The sequence below is a fragment of the Mustela putorius genome, unplaced genomic scaffold (genome assembly GCF_011764305.1).
Source record: "Mustela putorius furo isolate JIRA1106 unplaced genomic scaffold, ASM1176430v1.1 tig00003901_pilon_pilon_pilon, whole genome shotgun sequence".
NCBI classification, from domain to species: domain Eukaryota; kingdom Metazoa; phylum Chordata; class Mammalia; order Carnivora; family Mustelidae; genus Mustela; species Mustela putorius.
In genome coordinates, this window is record NW_025422049.1 from 7,866,340 (window position 1) to 7,883,788 (window position 17,449).

At 47.3% G+C, this 17,449-nt stretch overlaps 2 protein-coding genes and 1 long non-coding RNA gene across 10 annotated transcripts in view; 1 reads left to right on the plus strand and 2 right to left on the minus strand.

Moving 5' to 3' along the window:
- Nucleotides 1–6,247, minus strand: part of LOC101673799 — a 62,821-nt gene extending 56,574 nt beyond the window's left edge. The window contains exon 1 of one of the 2 annotated variants that reach the window (XR_001181043.2): nt 5,848–6,247. This is a non-coding gene — a long non-coding RNA (uncharacterized LOC101673799). The remainder of the gene's footprint in view (nt 1–5,847) is intronic. The other variant, XR_001181042.2, reaches the window with a different exon arrangement.
- Nucleotides 6,248–7,230: 983 nt separating this feature from the next.
- Nucleotides 7,231–14,552, minus strand: LOC123388527 (rhox homeobox family member 2B-like). The gene is made up of 4 exons (XM_045068249.1): nt 14,420–14,552; nt 13,690–14,254; nt 12,348–12,393; nt 7,231–7,578 (listed from the first exon to the last, which is right to left on the minus strand). The coding sequence occupies exons 1-4, from the start codon at nt 14,550–14,552 to the stop codon at nt 7,264–7,266; spliced, it is 1,059 nt and encodes a 352-aa protein (XP_044924184.1). The 3' UTR covers nt 7,231–7,263.
- RHOXF1 (Rhox homeobox family member 1) overlaps nt 14,064–17,449 on the plus strand; it is a 29,624-nt gene continuing 26,238 nt past the window's right edge. For 3 of the 7 annotated variants that reach the window (XR_006603014.1, XR_006603015.1, XR_006603017.1), the window contains exons 1-2: nt 14,557–16,155; nt 16,860–16,936. The gene's annotated coding sequence lies outside the window, so the exon portion shown is untranslated. Of the gene's footprint in view, nt 14,150–14,556; nt 16,156–16,859; nt 17,320–17,449 lie in introns of those variants that run through there. The other 4 variants (XR_006603020.1, XR_006603019.1, XR_006603018.1 and 1 more) reach the window with 4 other exon arrangements.

Sequence of the window (17,449 nt, forward strand, 5' to 3'; positions counted from 1 at the left end):
TCCTCAAAAAATTAAAAATAGGGACCCCTGGGTGACTCAGTCCTCAAGCATCTGCCTTTGGCTCAGATCATGTTCCCAGAGTCCTGGGATCGAGCCCCGCATCGGGCTCCCTGCTCCATGGGGAGCCTGCTTCTCCCTCTTCCTCTGCCTATTGCTCCCCCTGCTTGTGCTCTCTCTCTCTTTCTGTCAAATAAACAAATAAAATCTTTAAAAAAATATGTCAATGAAGAAAGCAAAGAGGAAATATAAAAAATAACTGGAGACAAATGAAACTGAAAACAGGACATTTCAAAATCTATGGGATGAAGCAAAGTGGTTCTAAGATGGTAGATTATAGCAATACAGGCCAACCTCAAGAAACAAGAAAAATCTCAGTCTAACCTTATACCTAAAGGAGCTAGGAAAGAAGAGAAAATGAAGCCCAAATTTAGCAGAATGAATGAAATAATAAAGAGTGGAAATAATTGAAACTGACACCAAAAACATGATATCAAGGAAATTAGGAACTGATGCTTTGAAAAGATTAACAAAACTGATAAACCTTTAGCCAGTCTCATCAAGAAAAAAAAGGATCAAATATATAAAATCAGGAATGTAAAAGAAGTTACAACTAATACCACAGGAATACAAAAGATTATGAGACTACTATGAAAAATTATTTGTCAATAAATTAGACAAACTAGGGAAAAATGCATAAATTAATAAAGAAAGAAACAGAAAATCTTTAACATACCAATTAGTAAAAGGGATTGAATTGGTAGTCAAAAAACTCCCAACAAGGGGCACTTGGGTAGCTCAGTAGGTTAAGCATCTGCCTTCGGCTCAGATCATGATCCCAGGATCCTGGGATTGAGCCCCACATCAGGCTCACTGCTTCTCCCTCTCCCTCTGCTCCTACTCTCCACTCCTTCTCTCTCTCTCTCTCAAATAAATAAAATCTTAAAAAAAAAAAAACTCCAACAAACATAAATCCAGGACCAGGGGTACCTGACTGGTTAAGTCAGTACAGCATGTGTCTCTTGATCTTGGGGTAGTGAGTTCAAGTCCCATGTTGTACGTGGAGCCTACTTAAAATAATAAATAAATAAATGATTAATTAATTAATAATAAACCCCCATAAATCCAGGACCAGATAGCTTCACAGCTGAATTCTACCAAACATTTTTTTTGCAAAGAATGTAACTTTATTAGAAATTCTGACATTTTAAAATAAAATTATTACATCTTTTTAAAAATGTACTCAATGGACTATAAATACCACAGTAATTAGAAACCTACAATCATCCATTAAAAAATATACAAACTATTCTCCAAAAATGTACCAACAGTATAGGAAAGTATTCTTCTTCAATATGCTGACACTAAATATTATTAATTTTCAAAAATTTTGCCAATCGTGATAGGTGATCTGTTTTCCTTTGCATTTGCCTGATGCATAATGAAGCTACATACAGTTTCAAATGTTCGTTGACTACTTTTGTTTCTTCAGCGTAATATCTATTCCTCTATTTTGTCCATTCTTCTTCTTTTTTTTTAAGATTTTATTTATTTATTTGACAGACAGATCACAAGTAGGCAGAGAGGCAGGCAGAGAGAGAGAGGAGGAAATAGGCTCTCCATGGAGCAGAGAGCCCGATGAGGGGCTCGATCCCAGGACCCTGGGATCATGACCGGAGCCGAAGGCAGAGGCTTTAACCCACTGAGCCACCCAGGCGCCCCTTTGTCCACTCTTCTATTAGGTTATCTTTTTCCTTTCAATTTGTAGGATTCTTTGTAAATTAGGAATGTAAATCTTTCTTTATTATGTAGGTTGCAAATATTTTCTTAGTGATTTGTTTTAAATTTTTGTTTAAGAAGGCAACACTTTATTTTTTCAGAGGATATATTTATCTATTTGAGTAATCTCTATACCCAATGTGGAGCTTAAACTAATGATTCCAATATCAAGAGTTGTACACTCTTCCAACTGAGCCAATCAGACACCCCTGAAGGAAACACTTTAGATTCTACCAAACATTTAAATAAGAATTAATACCTATCTTTCTTGAACTGTTCCAAAAATACAGAAGAGGGAAAAATACTTCCAAATTGATTTTACCTGATTATCTGATATACCTGATAGCATTACCCTGATACCAAAATCAGATAAAGACCCTACAATAAAAGAAAATTACAAGTCAATAACCCTGATGAACATACATGCAAAAATTCTCAACAAAATATGCACAAGATGAATTCAACTGTACATTAAAAGGACCATTCACCATGATCCAATGATATTTATTCCAGCGATGCAAGGATGATGTAGTACCTCCAAATCAATCATTGAGATACAATACACTAAGTAATGAAAGATAAAAACCATCTGATCATCTCAATAGATGCAGAAAAAACATTTCACAAAATTCAGCATCCATTTATGAGATGCACTATCAATAAAGTAGATACAGAAGGAACATAACTCAACACAATAAAGGCCACATATGACAACCAACAAACATCGTACTCAATGTAAAAAAGCTGAGAGGTTTTCTTCCAAGATCAGGAAGGCAAGGGTTCTTTTATCTCAATATCGTATTGGAAGTACTAACCACAGAAATCAGACAAGAATATACAAATGGCATCCAAATTGGTAAGGAAGAAGTAAAACTGTCACTATTTGCAGATGACATAATACTATATACTATATAGTATACTATATATAAAAAACCCTAAAGACCACCAAAAAACTATGAGAATTAATAAATTTGGTAAACATATAAGATACAAAATCAATATATAGAAATCTGTTGTGTTTTCTACACAATAATGACAAAATATCAGAAAGAAAGTTAGGAAAAAAATCCCATTTACAACTGCACCAGAAAAAATTGCTTGGGAGTAAACTTAACCAAGTTGAAAGGCCTGTAATCTGAAAACAATAAACCACTGATTAAAAAAAAATTGAGGGGCGCCTGGGTGGCTCGGTGGGTTAAAGCCTCCACCTTCGGCTCAGGTCATGATCCCAGGGTCCTGGGATCTAGCCCCTCATCGGGCTCTCTGCTCAGCGGGGAGCCTGCTTCCTCCTCTTTCTCTGCCTGCCTCTCTGCCTACTTGTGATCTCTGTCAAATAAATAAATAAAATCTTAAAAAAAGAAACTGAAGATAAAACAAATAAATAGAAACATATATATACTATGATCATAGATAGGAAGAATGAATATTGTTAAAATGTCTATAATACACAAAACAACACCAGGTTTAATGAGATCCCTATGAAAACACCTATAGTGGGTGTTTTGTGGTTGTTTTCTGTTAAGCTATATTTTAATTCCAGCATAGTTAACATACAGTGTTATATTACTTACAGGTATACAATATAGTAATTCAACAATTCCATACATCACCCTGTGCTCATCTAGACAAATGCTTTACTTAATCCCCATTTCACCCATCCCTCCACCCACACTCTGGTAACCATCAGTTTGTTCTTTATACTTAAGAGTATGTTTTGTGGTTTCTCTCTTTTTTTCCTTTGCTCATTTGTTTGGTTTCTTAAAATCCACATATAAGTATATAGCATTAGACTCCCTAGCTCCATCCGTGTCATTGTAAATGGATTCACAGAATTAGAACAAATAAACCTGAAATTTCCTTGGAAACACAAAAGAACCAGAATAGTCAAAGCAGCCTTAAGAACAAATCTGGAGGTACCACAGTATCAGATTTCAAACTATACTTTAAAGCAATAGTAATCAAACAGAATGGTACTACTGGCAAAAACACAGGTATGGGAGATCAATAGAACATAACAGCCCGTAACAGCCTGGGGTGCCTGGGTGCCTCAGGCAGTTAAGCGGCTGACTTCCACTCAGGGTGTGATCCCAGAGTCCTGAGCAAGGAGTCTGTTTCTTCCTCTCCCTTTGTCCCTCTCCCCTGCTCATGCTCTCTTCCGCACACAAACACATGCTCTCGCTCTCTCAAATAAATAAATAAAATCTTAAAAAATATATATAACATAACAGCCCAGAAATAAAACCAAGCTTATATGGTCAATTAATCTATGACAAAGGAGACAAGAATATACAATGAGGAGAAAAAAACAGTCTCTTCAATAAATGGTGCTGAGAAAATGAATAGCTACCTGCAAAAGAATGAAACTGGACCCCTTTCTGGCTCAATACACTAAAATAAACCAAAAATAAATGAAAAACCAAAATGTAAATGGGGAGCCTGGGTGGTTAAGCATCTGACTCTTCACCTCAGCTCAGGTCTTGATCTCAGTGTCATGAGTTCGAGCCCCATGTCTGGCTCTAGGCTGGGCATGAAGCCTACTTAAAAAAATAATAATAAAATAAAAGAAACTAATAAAGACCAAAATTTAAGATCTGAAACCATAAAACTCCTAAAAGAAAACACAGAAAATTTACAAACACCAGCCATAACAATATTTGTCTGGATATATCTCCTCAGGCATGGGAAATAAAAGCAGAAATTATTAAATAGGACTACATCAAACTAAAAAGCTTTTGCACAGCAATGGAAATCATCAAGACAACAAAAAAGCAACCTCCAGAATAGAGAAAATATTTGCAAACCATATCTGATAAGGGGTTAATATTCATAATTCATAATCAATGCATACAACTCAACACCAAAACAAAAATCGAATCAAAAAAGGGCAAAGTACCTAAATAGACATTTTTCTTAAAAAAAATTACATATGGCCAATGGACACATGAAAAGATGCTAAACATCACTAAATATCAGAGAAATACAAATCAAAACCATGATATCACCTAACACCAGTAAGAAGGCCCAGGGTGAAAGGAGAAAAAAACAAGTGTTGCACAGAAATGTGTAGAAGAGGGAACCCTTCTGCAATATTGGTGGGAACGTAAACTGATGCAGCCCCTATGAGAAACAGTGTTAACATCCCTCAAAAAATTAAGAATACAGGCATCATACAATGCAGTAATTCTATTTCTGGGGATTTACCCCAACATGAACAAAAATACTAATATGAAAAAACATATTCACCCTAATATTTATTCCAGCATTATATACAATAGCAAAGGAATGGAATCAATTTACGCGTCCATCCATGGATGACTGGATAAAAAAGATGTGGTATAGATGCACAATAGAATATTTACTCAGCCATGCTGAAGAATGAAACCTTACCATTAGTGGTAATGTGGATGAATCCAGACGGAATTATGCTACGAAAAATATCAGACAGAGAAACACAAATACCACATGATTTTGCTAAAAAATGGAATCTAAAAACCAAATCAACAAACAAAACGTAAACAGAATAAAAAATGTAGAGAACAAACGAGGTTGCCCAAAAGGAGAGGTTGGGGGATGGGCAAAATAGCTGAAGGGAATTAGGAGGTGAGAGATTGCTGTCCAAAATAAATACGTCTCCACATGAAAAGTAAAGCACAGGGAATATAATCAATGATACAATAATAACCTTCTATGGTGACATATGGTGAACTATAATGCCATGGTGAACAATTCCAAATATACATGATTGCCGAATCATTACGCCATACATTTGAAATTACGATATTTTATGTGAAGTACATTTCTTTTAAATTCTTTACGTAAAAAACAAAAGATACACACAGGAAAATTCGAAGAAAATAACAAATAAAATCGATGAAATAAGACTATAAAATATACAATAATAAAAAAGGAAAAATACAATACATAACGAAAGAAAATAAAAACCAATGTGAACAGTAAAATAAAATATGAAAAGAAATGATAAAATAGAAAAACACCCAGTTTCCCTCTAGCGCTGATACTATTAAAATGCAAAATTAAAAGAAATACCACGGTGTCAATCAAGATACATACCACAAGTGGTTTCAAAAATTCTTATTTACACACGAGGATCCTGGAATCAAACCCGAAGATGGTGCCGGACTGCTCCTGAGAACACACCTTGAGAGGGAGATGAAGGATGGGGTCCAGGGCCCTCAGCTAAAGGCTGCGGCCACACAGGTCTCTGCCAGGAGGAAAGAGGTGAGTCACAGCGGCAGCTACGCAGAGCCCGCAACGTCGCCGGGTTGGGGGATGGGGGCTGCGAAGAAACGCTACGCTTTCCCCATCCCGAGGTAACACCCCGGAACCACAACTAGCACCGGAGGGGGGCCACGCGGGAGATCGCGGACACCTCGACTCACAAAAGCCGCAGCGGCGCCACAACCCAGACCTGGGGGACCGGGGTAGACATTTTGGGTGCACCGACAAAACTCGTCCCCAGGGCAGGGGTCGTCCTGGCAACAAGGAGGGTGGTGTGTGCCAGTGTATATAACCCGATCGGGCAACAGGTACACGCCCTCGGTTCCGCAGGAGCCCCTCTCCCTGCCCGAGTCCCGGCGGACAAAAAGCCCTGTCCTTGCATAGCCGAGGGCTTGCATCGCCCGCACCCAAGGACCGCGGGCCACCGGCAGCATCTCGCCGAAAGGGGCCGGGCGGCTGGGAGCTGGCGACCGAGCGATGCCTGCCCTCGGCCTCTGGGGAGTCGGGGGAAAGGGAGGACAGAGAGCCCCGTGCTGGCCTTGGAGGGGACCCCTCTCGCGTTACCCTTGCGGACGCAGGACTCAGGACCCTCCCGCCCAGTGCCGTCGCCGCGTCCACTCCACCCGGAGGGGCGGCGGCGGACACCACTTGCGGAGCTCCAGCAGCACGCCCGGCTGCCGCTTCTCCACGAGCCCCGTGAGTAGCCCCGTAGAAGTGTCCCTTCCAGATCCCGGGTGGGCCTCAGCTCCTCAACGCCACCGGGGCTCAGCACAGCCTGGAAGCACACTGTTCTCTCCCTTAGAAGCTGACGCCACCGGGTCTTGCAGGCGGCGCCGATCCGCTGGGGCGGGGGCGGGACGGTGTGGAGGGCGGGGGAAGACCGGGTGCTGGAGGAGCGGTGAGTCCTTGTAAGTCGGCCGAGGGCACTTGGGGGAACCTCAGATGGCCATGGCCTCCTGATGGTGGCTCAGGCACGCGGGTGCGTGAAAGCAGCCCACCCCATGCACTGACCGCACGGCGCACACAAAACAAATACACAGAGAGTGAATTCATAACTTTATTGAAAAGACAACAAGTGCCCCCGGATAGAGGGTCCGTGACTTTGCACTTCTCTCGAATACATTTAGCGGGCATTTAGTGAACTGCTCTTTCGGGTAAGCGCCACAGAACGGGAATCGGCTGCAAAAGTTGCCCCGTGGGAAAAAAAAAAAAAAAACGGTCACGGGGGCCATTCCGTGGGAAAAGAGCTTACAAGAAAACCATGGACGGGGGATACCCGGGAGCGACCACGGGAGGGCAGCCGCAGGGCGGGTAAGGCGGAGGACGCCAGGGCGGAGGAGGCAAGAAGACAACAGGAAAGGGTGGCATGGGCGGCGGGGGGGGCCCCAGCAGCACTGGCTCGCGAAGAACCCACATGTATTCCGGCTCCTGAATGAGGATGGCACGGCAGGGTCCACCCACGTTAACGACGACGGGGGGGGGCATGGCCACGGGGGGCATGTTTCTGAACCTCAGTGCCCTCTGATGTCTCCTCCACTTGGCCCTCCTATTCTTAAACCAAACCTTCAATCAGAGAGAAAAAGGGATCGTTTTAGTACAGTGAGCATTGAACGTCATCCATGAAAAAACACAGCAGGCTACTCTCTCTGCCCTTGAGCTTTGCAACTGCATGGGGGAAGCTATTTCCTCCTTGCTCAAACAGCTTAGGGAAGGTAGGGCCACGGGCCCCCCTGCAGCTCCCCCCACAGGGCACCCACCATGTGCCAGGCTCTGGCTCAGCTCCCTGCTTTGACTGGCCTCCCACCTTGCATGTGACTTCTCCCCGTTCTCAGCAGCAGGTGCAGCTGAGGAACTGCTCTCAGTCCCTGCTGTGACTTTTACCCCGGGGGATGCCTGTGTCCTCCCAGCCGACCGACAGCTGTGCAGTGGCCACCACTCCCTAGTGACTAGGCAGGTGTCACCCTGCTTCTGGGGGAAGCTCAGAGCGTTCAAAGGCCCTGCTGAGGGGAACAACCCCCATTTTGAAAAGCCCATCTTCAACACAGACTAAGCAAATAATCCAGAGGCACGTGCTGGGTCTTGCAACAACAGCTTTCCTTTACGGGTGACAAAAGGGTCATTCCTCTTCTGAAACCTCTTCCCAGTGAAAAAGAGGGCATTGTGAGGGAGGCTTTGGGAATGGAGGGCCCAAGAGCCTGTGGTTGGTCTTGCTGGGACAGAAGGCAGCTGGACACTATCTGAATAATAGATGTTGGGGACAATGCCTGTTTACATGAACTAGGACCAGATTGATGAAATTCTTACACCCTTGGCCAGCCAGCAGCCTGGGGACAGAGAGGCATGCCGCCCTCACTGTGCCCCATTTGGCCTCATCCAGCCTGCCCCACCCTCCAGGCTTTCCTGGGCTCAGCAGCCTGTCAGCTCCCTCTGCTCTGGCTGCGCTTCCAGCACCCTGGACAGGACCCCTGCTCTCTTGCTCTAGCTCACTCTCAATCAATCAATCAATCAATCAAATCTTAAAAAAAAAAGAAAAGAAAAGAAAAGAAAAAACAAAAAAGAAATTCAAAGCGCTGTAGAGTTTGGAAACAGAGGAGAACCTTATGTGTTTTTCCTCACTTGCGTCTTGTGACTCCTTTTCCCTTCAGACCCGACTGAGAGAGCAGGGTGCCAGCCCAAGCTGGGGAACATCAACTCACCCAAACTTAAGGGGACCTGTTCCTCTGAGCTTGCTTTGCCTGCTCCACAGGGCAGAGAGGCCTGGGCCTCTCCAGATCTGGGCACAGCTGACTGGGAGCCCAGCCCCTGGTCCCGGGGGCCTGCTTTGTAGGCTGCCCGTGTGAGCTCCCTACCTCTGGTCCGCAGCCCCTCTCCATCACAGATGACGCTCTGTGCGGGCAGCGAAGTGAATACACCCACTCTGACTTTTCTATTCCATTTCCCCCTTCTTACTTCTCTTTTTTCTCCCCAAATTATCCTTCGATTCCACTCAGGCGAGAGATGACCTCAATCACCCCCTGATCCATGGACCCACAAATTAGCCATCACCCACTGAGCCAATGAAAAAGTCTTCCCGGGACGCCTGGGTGGCTCAGCTGGTTAAGCGGCTGCCTTCGGCTCAGGTCATGATCCCAGCGTCCTGGGATCGAGTCCCGCATCGGGCTCCTTGCTCAGCCGGGAGCCTGCTTCTCCCTCTGCCTACCACTCTGTCTGCTTGTGCTCACTCCTGCTCCTCTCTCTCTCTGACAAGTAAATAAATAAAATCTTAAAAAAAAAAAAAAAGAAAAAAAAAGAAAAAGTCTTCCCAATCAGCACATGCCAGAATCCAGCCTAACTAAGAGCCAGTCCCCACCAGGGACAAATGCCACACAATGTCTTCGTAAAAGGACCACAAAAGGAAGACCAAGATCTCAGGTGTCAGACATTCCTCTCCGGAATGTGGTGGTTCCAGAAATTAGAATGTGAGTCCTATCCCGAAGGCCTCATCCTCGCCTGCCGCTTCCCCCTGTGCTCCCAACCCACGGCAGCCACCTGGCTGGACCGGCCTCCGCCTTTGCTAGCTTGCTGGGACCTTGCTGGAAAGTGTTGTTTCTGTCTATTTGCTCTATGAGACCGATTTCAAAGGTGGCACATCCCCCCTCCCATCTCCACCATAAGACACCATCTACTATTTAAGAAGGTTTTCAGGCTGACGGATCTTTCCTCTCTCAGGCTGAAGGAGTTCCAGAAAATGAAGACGTAGGCCCGCCACTCTCCACACCTGTTTGCCAAATACTTAAAAGCAACAGCTCTAAAAATAAATTAATGAAATTTACGATTCTTTAAGTAAAACAAAATATTTTCTTCAGTTGAAAAGTGAAATTGCCTTCGTCTGAATCCTAGAGCAAGAAATCATGTTATATTAGGGCGCCTGAGTGGTTCACTGGGTTCAGCGTCTGCCTTCAGCTTGGGTCAAGATCCTAGAGTCCCAGGATCCAGCCCCATGAGGGGCAGCTCCCTGCTCAGCAGGAAGCCTGCTTCTCCCTCTGCCCCTCCAGGCTGGTGGGCTTGGGTTAGCTCGGTGGTGTGCTCACTCACTCTCTCAAATAAATAAAACCTTTAAACAACAACAAAAAAGTAATCATACATATTAAAAAAAAAAACAGCAACAGACCTAAGACACTTGCACTAAAAACAGTTAAGAGTAAAAATAAAGGTTTGAACTTTTAAATTAAAAAAAAATTTATACTGACAGAATAAAATTGTTTCATCTGAATCCTAGAGAAATAAAATCATAATATTAAGAGGGAAAAGCATAGCAGGAGCCCCAGGCGGTTTTACTTGACGCCCTACCCTCTGCATAAGTCTCCGCTTCACTGGACAGAAGGTGGTTGCTTATCTGCTGTGTCATATGCGTGAAATCTTCCCTCAAGCCTACGCCAAAATATCTGTAAATTCGCTCCTTATGCAACGAGCTTATGCTTTTTTTCAAAAAATTAGTGTAATTCAGCTCCTTAGTGCTTTAATTTGAATGATTTCCACTTCAGACTCCCTCCCGACGTGACCCGATGATGAAGAGGGGCCCGCATGATAACCCTCTCAGGAGTGGAGCTGTATGTGAGTAGGTGCACTTGCGGCTCTCCTTTTCTTTCGATGTGTACAAAATGTCTATGTTTCTGGAGCTATTATTATAAAATAGCATGACATATTATATATATAAACATATATATTACAAAATAAAACCCATTATAAAATGGGGTACAGATAAATGTATTATATATATAATATATACAAGTCACATGAGTAATTATATAGGAATATATATGAAGTACATAAATTGTTGGGAGCCTCGTGTCTAGAAGGCGTTAACCCAATAGAGCAACAGTTCTTGCGAACCTCTTCAACCGAGGACTTTCAGGGGTGGCAAGCTAGAGTGCCACCGTGTTTCCCTGGATTGTTATGAGAACATTGTAAGGTCTGGCTTGTTGCCATTGCAGCTGCTGTCTCAAGACTAAGTTAATAAGGCTCCTGTGTTTTGAGAATATTGAGTTATGGCCTAAGTGTCCAAACCACGAAGGTCAACGCTGTCTGCTATCTCTGCTTGGCCAGCTACTCTCAGGCCAAAATAGAAACTAGATGTACAGCAGGCGATTCTCTTACTGTGTGGTATAAATCAGAACTCTGCAAAATAATCTTTGGCACTTGTTTGACACGTTCGCCTGTGTCCCTCCTGCTCCCCACACTCCCTTTCTTCATTCTCCTGTCCTTCAACCCTGTTCCCTCTTGTCGCGCCGGCGGCGACAATAAATATACCCTTATACTATAATACTTAAACAATACATGATGATGCTGTTGTAGAAAAACAGTACTACTATAGAATGATATTGCTGTATCAACGTATGACCATACCAATCAAGAACTAGTATCACTTAATAATAAATATTAATCTGTAATTGGCACAATAAAGAACACTCTACTGGCTCTAGTATATGGCAATTATATACTACATAAGACTATAATAATAGTATCATGGATAATACGTATATTAATTATCTGTGAATTATATACATATATTTTATATTAGCTACAACAATTAGGTCACACTGATATATATATATATGTGATTATATATATATACACACATATATATATGTGTGTATATGTATATATAGTACTCATCTGTTACTGAAAATACTTAAAAATATACTTCTGATATTCTACATATTCCTTGTATATACGTTCAACATATGAAATATATGTTCTGTCTTAGGTGAAGATATACGCATCTATTCTATGAATTAATGTACTTCATCCAGTATATAATTGATATGCATACTTACTCCATTCGATGTATTTCTATCTTACATATTGGTATTAGATATAAATACATAGGTAGGTTTGTATATAGATAACTATTACCTATAAAGATAGTGTGTATACTATATATATGCTCTGGAATTCTGGTTACATTTCTATTTACACTATATTTAAAAATTTATATAAATACAAGTATTCTATGCCTAATTCAGTGACATCTAAAAATATATATATGTACAGTTTATACAAACATATGTGTATTTTATACAAGGGATACTATACGGTACTGATTTTTCCATTCCTTTAGGAAATCACGTTGCCTCTGGAAATGGGCAATTACCCTAGCCTGGGCTTTCTTTCTCCCATTCCTACCCCCCCCCCCCGCTCACCGAGACCCAGAAGTTCTACACTTATTTCCCAAAACTAGCAAAGGCAACAAGACCCAGGAAGGTGAGAAGGTCTAGGACAGAGGTGTCCAAGTCCTGAAGCCTGTTGTAGAACCGCTCCCAGCCAAATGTTTTTTTTTCTGGTTTACTGACCTGCACTCTGGCTTCAGGCACGTTCATGAATCTTGCAAGCTCCTGGCTGAGGGGAGAAAATCCCAAGTACTCAGGATTGGGAGTTGGGGGTGAGTTAAAATAGAGGATTTTTCCTTCCTCTTCCTAAAATTTTTCCTCGGGGAGGCGTCCGTGACATCTGATGGAGTAATCTCTACATTAGAAAAAGTCACACCATTTCGGGATTTACAGTGAGATTCAGGTGGCCAAGAATGGAAGGAAAGCTAGGGCTCCCGGTTGAAGGAGGAAAAGTCCCCAAGAGCAGGGGACATTCTAATTCAGTTTCTTCTCGTGTTACCAACTTCAAAATGAAGAAAAGTCTGAGGATCTCTCTCTACAGACTTTTGATCCTTGCTCTTACCCTCTCGTAAGGTGCTGCCCCTCCATCTCTCTCTCTCTCCCCGACTTTGCCCCCCAATCTCTCTCTCTCTCTCTCTCTCTCTCTCTCTATCCCCGACGCCCCCATCTCTCTCTCTCTCTCTCTGTTATGATCAAGTTCGAGTACATTCCCACTGGGTGCTAAGGGACGACACCAACTGCTGTTCATTCCTTGGTGGTGTTATTTTCAAGTTTTCGTCTCACTGACGTACCCCCACCTCCCCCCGCACCCCCGCACACACCAGCAGACCCCACACCCCCACCAATCTTCTGGACCCTCTAGGTTGAGCTTTCCCGCAAGCAACATTTAATTGTACTTTTTCTTACTTCAGATTTTCATTTTAAATAATCTCTACGACCGGCGTGGGGCTAAAATATAAGACCCCAAAGTCAAGAGTTGCAGGCTCGACCGACTGAGCCAGCCTTTTCTTTTGTTTTAACTTTTAAGGTTTTTCAAGACCTCCAACATAATCTAAGGGAAGGCAGAACATTCCGGAATCCAGATAGTTTCCGACTGTAGTCTTAAAAATGTAAAAATGGGTGCAGGGGCCTCACGGTGGGTGTAGAGATTCCTTAAAATGAACAATTTGTACAAAAGTGACCAGTAGGTTTCTGACGACGTTAAACAGAGGTAGGCTCTTAAACCATTCGCTCCCGCGTCTCAGACCTGCGGCCCGCGTCCCCGCTAGCGTGCTTCCAGCAGGACCTTCCTCTACCAAGTGCGGCGGACACTGCGAGCCTGACGCGTTCAAACGGGCATGAATGTCCGCCTTCAGCCCCCGTCCCCGCCCGCGTGCCCGGCAGCCTGGAGGCGGCTGGCCTTTCTGACCGCGGCGAGGACCCACGCTGAGAGCCCGCCCGCACCAACCCCGCCCCCGGGCCACTCTGCCCCCCCCCCGGGGCTCGCGCCTCCCGGGGCCCGTGCCCAGCGCCCCAGTCCGCTTACCGCATCAGCGCGTTGGGATACTGAGTGCGCTGGAACAAGCTCTCCAGCTCACGCAGCTGCAGCCGGCTGAACGGGACTCGATGGGCCCCCGGCTGCCCGGCTGCCGGTGCCTGGCCTGGGCCGGCGGCCTGGGCCGGCGGGCCCACCGGCAGCGGCAGCCCTTCCGCCCCCTGTGGCCCCTCCGGCTCGGGCTGGCCCACCTGCCCCTCCTGCTTCTCCGGCCCCGGCTGCCCTGGAGCAGGCGGTGGAAATTCTGCGGCCTCGCGGCCGTCCGCCGGCTTGTCGACGCCGTCGCCATCGCTGTCACCATAGCCAATGCTGTCGCCATCGCTGTTGCCATCGCTGTCCACGTCGCCATCGTTGTCGCCGACGCCATCGCTGTAGCCGATGCCATCGCTGTCGCTGAATACATCGCTCTCCGCCTCCTCCTGGACTTCAGCGGCTCCAGGGCCCTGCTCGGGTGAGAACTCGGCCCCCGCTTCCGCCGCCGCTCCCTCTCCGGCGTCTCCGGGAGCCTCGGGGTCTCCGGGCTCTCCGCTTAGCGACATCGCCTCAGGCTGGGGTTCTGCAAAGGACGAGATCCACACAGAAAGATCAGGGCGTCGGAGCCCGGGGCTGTGGGAAGGAGGGGGTGAGGGTCAACCTCTGCGGGGTGACCGGACCGCTCCCCTCGCCCGGGGACCTTGGTCTCTGGGGCTTGACGCCGGCGCCTGTCCCAACGGGCACGGACCTTGCGGCACTTCCCGCTCCTCGTCGACGCCCAGGCTGAGGAAGCCGGTGCCCTCGTCCTGGTCTGGGCCCGGAGGCTCCATATCCCTGGTGCCGTCAGGCACACATTCCCCGTCAGACCCTGCGGGATCCATGGGTGACCCAGAGAGCGGTGGCCTGCCAACGGGCTTCCGCCAAACGGTCCTGGCGTTGTCAGGTTCCGGAAAGTCTGAGTAGCCGCCCTCCCTATATATACCCCCTACCCCCCGCTGCGGGGGGGTGGGGCCCGCCGAGGTGCGCATGCGTCGTCGGGCCTGGGCCCCAAGCCTGCGTGTGCACTTGCGAGGGTACTCCGGGAGGGAGCACTTGGCCTAGGGCATCCGAGCCGTCGTGGCCTAGCTAGAGAGGCTGAGTCTTCCAGTCGACGCTGGGCTCACACGCCCCAGACTGGTGGTCTGTGTCCCCCAGGGGAAGGCGCCACGCTGGATCGTGCCAGCCCGTGTGGGCAGGGGAAGACGCAGAGCCCACGCTAGCTCTGGAGACGCCGCCGAGGGCTTGGGAGAAGGTCCCTGGCCAGCCCTGCGAATCCAGGAGCCGCCACTAGGCAGGGAATAGTCATCCGAGGAATGTGATGGGCTCTGAGGTGGCCCCCTCTGAGGCTTTTCGGGAGGCGGCCCAAGTCAGAGCCCGCCACACCCCCGGGTCCCCGGGAACGGGAGCTGGTGCTGGGGTCTTCTGAGCACGTCTGGTGCCCAGATGCACCGTGCAGATGAAACCACGCTTGCCCCTTCACAGGGGCCTGGACCTCCGGCATTTTAGCCCCGAAGCCACACTTCAGGACAGGGCTGCGAACCTGCACGGGGCTTAGCGCCCCCTAAGTCGGCTCAGACTGGACAGCCCTCCCACGGGTTGGGGTTTTGTCCAGTTTTCCTCGTTCAAACTTTGCTCTTCTCATCGCCACCATGGATGCCGAAACCCCTTCGGGCACAGTGTCTATACCTCCGCCTTGAGACTCTCTCTACGAGCATGCGTGTTCCTTATGGTGGGACCCTTTGGATCTGGGTCATTACCCACTTTCTGGCCTTTGTCCCCCCCCCCACACACACACACAGACACCCTCCTCTCCTGGGTTTTCCAAGAAATATCTTCCTGAGCCCTTGCTGAGGAATAGCTGAATTTCCTTTCTTGTTTGTTGTTTTTCTTTTCCGTTCTTGTTTTTGTTTCTTCTAGCGAGGATACATCCTTATTGGTTGGAGAGTTGAGTTGAGCAAGTTTTTGGTTTCTTCAGGTGAGTCCAATAAAGGGACAGGGCCCAGAGGTTTGGGGTATGGAAGGAATCGATGACAGTGACTATACCGTTTGTCCCAATTCAGTAAATGCCAGGTGTCCTGCATTCTTTCAGAAGTGAATTTTACATCCCAAGAAGAAAACCCTAAGTAAATAGAGCTCAGCCTGATGATAGGCATTTTTTTGTTTTTTGAAATGAAAGAGAGCACGCCCGATTGAATGCTCCAACACCTGTTACTATCCTAACTATTGGAAATAGCTCCTAGGCCCGGTCCCGTGCTGGACAATGTCCCTGAAGGACCCTGCGATCACCGCACAGCCAAGTTCACCACTCTAGTTGAAATCCGAATCTTCAGCATACCCACGGGCTCCCAGGACATCGTGTGCCCAAGGTGCCTCAGCCCCCGCGCCTGAGGGGGAGAAGTGCCCTTGCCTCGTGGTCCTGGAGGATGGCTCAGACACCCACCGCAGGTTTGGGGACCAGTCCCTTTTCACAGAGGTGGTAAGGGATGGAGACCAGACTGCCCCTTCCTGACTGGAACCAAATGTCTCCTCCTGGGCTTTGGTCTTGTTGCGTGCCGCCGGCCCCCACCCGGCACCTCGTGGCCGGGTACCCCGGGCACAATTTTGACCTGAGGCTATTTATTGTGTGAGAGAGCTCAAGGGCTTCCGTCCTATGCCTGTTGGCCTCCCTGCGGTCTCCGCGTGCCCTTTCCTGTCTCAGTCTCCACGGCGGGGTCCTGTCTGCTGCCCTTCAGTCTCTCGTGGGACCCTCGGCCTCTCTCGCCCTACGTGGGTGTCAGGTGTGCTAGCATTTACTTACACCGTTTCCTTCAATCACTTCACCCTTGGCACACCTTAGGAAGCAAATGAAACCTCGCCCTTAGCAAAAATAGCCCCGAGTCACGATTCCTTGGGCCCCGCTCATTGGAGGGGGGCTCTGGAGCCATAGGGATGCTGGTGGCCTCCTGCTCGCTCATCCCTTGCGAGCTGGCGGAGCTGCCGATCTGCTTGGTCTCACTCTGCCCTGGTTTCCTCGTCTGTAAGAGGAGAGCAACAATCTCGGCAGTGTGCTCCCGGAGTGACTGAGATGACACACGGGAACTATGGCTGATGGCCCTGCCCTGCCCTCCCCCATCTGGACTGCAGCCCGTCTTCTGTTTCTTTACTCACAGGCGCCGTGAGAGCAGAGAGCCGCTGGTTCGTCACCAGAGGTCGGCAACGAGGACAGATCGTGATCTTGTGACCCAAGGTCTCTAGCCTTACCTGTCCCATGGGGCTCTGTTTCAGTTTCTTGTTTTTTTTTTTTTTTGTTTTGTTTTGTTTTGTTTTATTTTTCTTAAGGAATCTGTCTACCCAGTGTGGGGCTGGGCCCCCTGACTCCAAGATCAAGAGCCACGGGCTCCCCCACCTGAGCCAGCCAGGCTTCCCCCACCGGGTCCCTTGGTACCTACACGGGCTTCAGGCAGTAAACCTGTGTTGGCCGCTGGGTTTCCAGGGCCCTCTGCCAGGCAGTGGGGGGAAGGAGTCCGGTGAGACCCAGCCAACCTGGCACCCTGGTTCTCCCAGCGCACGGGAGAGACAGAAGCTGGAAGTGATGGAGTCCCAGCACCACTAACGGGCTCTGTGACCCAGGTATATCAGTTGATCTGTTTAAGGCCTCCCAGGCCCCCTCTGAGAGGTGGGGATCAGGATGGCCCCTGCTCTCCCGAGGGGAGCTGTGGCTCCTACTCGAGGTGATGCAGGTAAGGCCGAGGGGGAAGGC

Excerpts from the sequence above, each read along its gene's own strand:
- LOC123388527 (XM_045068249.1), bottom strand. The coding sequence starts at position 14,552 with ATGGATCCCGCAGGGTCTGACGGGGAATGTGTGCCTGACGGCACCAGG. Across the intron at positions 12,394-13,689 it reads TATCCCAACGCGCTGATGCG|CCAGGAGCTTGCAAGATTCA; the intron begins GTAAGCGGACTG and ends TTCTCCCCTCAG. Across the intron at positions 7,579-12,347 it reads TGCCTGAAGCCAGAGTGCAG|GTTTGGTTTAAGAATAGGAG; the intron begins GTCAGTAAACCA and ends CTCTGATTGAAG.